A 2,125-nucleotide genomic window follows, 5' to 3' on the forward strand; every position below is an offset into this window, starting at 1 on the left:
TAGGGTTCCGACGTCGGCGGTGGTTTTAGTGGTTGGACGACGGTACTCCGGCAGCCACCGGAATCTGGTGGTGTTTCCTTTTTCTGAATGGGAGAGAGAAAAATATGGGGTGGGGGTGATAATACAAATATATATATATATATATATATATATATATATATATATATATATATATACATATATATATATATATATATATATTTTCCTTTTTTAGTTTTTGTAATTTAAAAAATAAATAAAAAATGAAAATACAAAGGGCAAAATCGTCATTTTATAAAAATTCAAAACAGATTAGACTAAACTCGCAACAAAATGAAAACTTTGGACCTATGGTGCTAGTCCAAACCTTTTTGGACCAAAGTGACAATTTTCGACATACCATAGGGACCATTTGTGCAGTTTTGTCTTTTAAACCTCTATATCACCCAAACTACCACTCCTAAAATAGCCTTGAGAGCCAATTAGGTCATCAAACCAACCCTAAACATCACACAACTTGTTTATAAGAGTAGTAACATCAACCCAATTAAAAACTTTGACCAAACAACGACAACTAAATGACAACCACTGAACATGATCTATCTTTTTCGGAAGAAACATGCAAACATGGCACATGAGTGTCTTAAGATCCATACACAAGTATAACAATCAACATAGGCTACACAAAATACGACCACATTGACATTTAGTTGTTGTATCAATTGAAAAAATGTGGCCGTATCATAAAAGTGCAGCTAAAAAGAACCAATATTTCTTTTTGTAATCAAGTATTCATGTAACTTTTGGGCACCATGTATTTTTCTTTTTGACCCAAAAGACAATGGTTAGCTTCCCTTTTCAATCAACACATAACATTTCATCTTTTATCTATTCTTCAAGTTTCCCACACTTCCCTTCTAAGCCAGCTAGATAAAGCTCCACTTAATAACATGAAGAGGGGTTGTCCCACTCGAGGCATGTCCAATGAGTACTTGTGCTACAAACTCTTTTCTAACTTCAACAACCAATTTGATGCAAATCAGATCTTCATATTGAAACCTTTGCTAAACCATCTTGTTAAGCATATAAGGTTGAGAAGACAACTTAAACGTACGCTACTCTACAAACCAGTCCACCAGGTGTCCATTCTTATGAAAAAATTGATTTAAAATATGTTGATATGCATTCAAACTGGATTTATTTTATGGCATCAACACCTGGTGTATTATCTATTTTATTTCTTTTACTATACTTGAATAAGAATTCTGAATTCATTTTTACATCTTCCAAATGGATGGATTCCATAATACAAGAATGTGAAATTAGATGAAACGATTCGAAATCTCAAAGCATCATTTGTTTGAATTCATCAAAGTTGAGAACTCCATCACCATTGAGATCAAATCGATTAATCATCCCAACACATTCATCCACACTTCTCGACTCACAGAGTCGATTCAGCATCCTGTTTAAGCTTTTTGGAGTGATGCAATCGGTCCCATCCATTTCATACATTCTGAAAGCTTTCCTCAAGTCCTCAAGCTTCTCTTCTTCCTTTGCGCTTTCCATTAAACCAACAAAATCTTCAAACCCTAATTGTCCGTTGTTTCCCTGTGACAATTCCACAGCAACTTCAACCTCTTCGAGTAAAATTCCTTGGTTCCAGATCAATCCGATGCAGCGTTGCAGCTCTGATGGAGAGATCATACCATTTCCATCTATATCGATGTGATTGAATACACGTCTGTATTCACTAGATTTGTTCATGATTTCAGAGACCTGTTGAGTGATGTTCTGGTTTAGGAGTTGGAAGAAACTGAAGTAAAATAATTAATATGAAATCGATGGTGTTGATAGAATTGTAGAAAGCGTTATATAGATACTCATTATACGCGTTGATGCAGAAATTTTTGAATTCAATTTGATACTGAGACGAAACGAAATCCAATTGCGGGTTAAATTTTAAGCGGTTTCTCCACGGATTTGATGCCTTAGGACGAAGCTGCAAGGCAATTGTAGAAATATTGTTTCACCACGAAACTTCAAAGCTTCGATTATCACATTTATTCCGTTTTTTCTTTAAATCTTTCAATATATATATTTTTTAGAATAGATTATTAAAAGGAAAGCGAGTATATTATTTATG

The 2,125-nt window shown here is 34.3% G+C and overlaps 1 protein-coding gene across 1 annotated transcript; it reads right to left on the reverse strand.

Annotated features, from left to right (window-relative positions):
- Positions 1 to 249: 249 nt before the first annotated feature.
- LOC145134537 (calcium-binding protein CML38-like) lies at positions 250 to 1,889 on the reverse strand. Its single transcript, XM_079069373.1, has one exon. It carries the CDS (start codon positions 1,744 to 1,746, stop codon positions 1,324 to 1,326), a length of 423 nt encoding a protein of 140 aa, XP_078925499.1. The 5' UTR covers positions 1,747 to 1,889; the 3' UTR covers positions 250 to 1,323.
- Between the last annotated feature and the right edge of the window lie 236 nt (positions 1,890 to 2,125).

The sequence above is a fragment of the Lactuca virosa genome, chromosome 8, assembly GCF_052849685.1.
Source record: "Lactuca virosa cultivar CGN04683 chromosome 8, Lactuca_virosa_CGN04683_v6, whole genome shotgun sequence".
Taxonomy (NCBI): Eukaryota; Viridiplantae; Streptophyta; class Magnoliopsida; order Asterales; family Asteraceae; genus Lactuca; species Lactuca virosa.

Excerpts from the sequence above, each read along its gene's own strand:
- LOC145134537 (XM_079069373.1), bottom strand. The coding sequence starts at position 1,746 with ATGAACAAATCTAGTGAATACAGACGTGTATTCAATCACATCGATATA.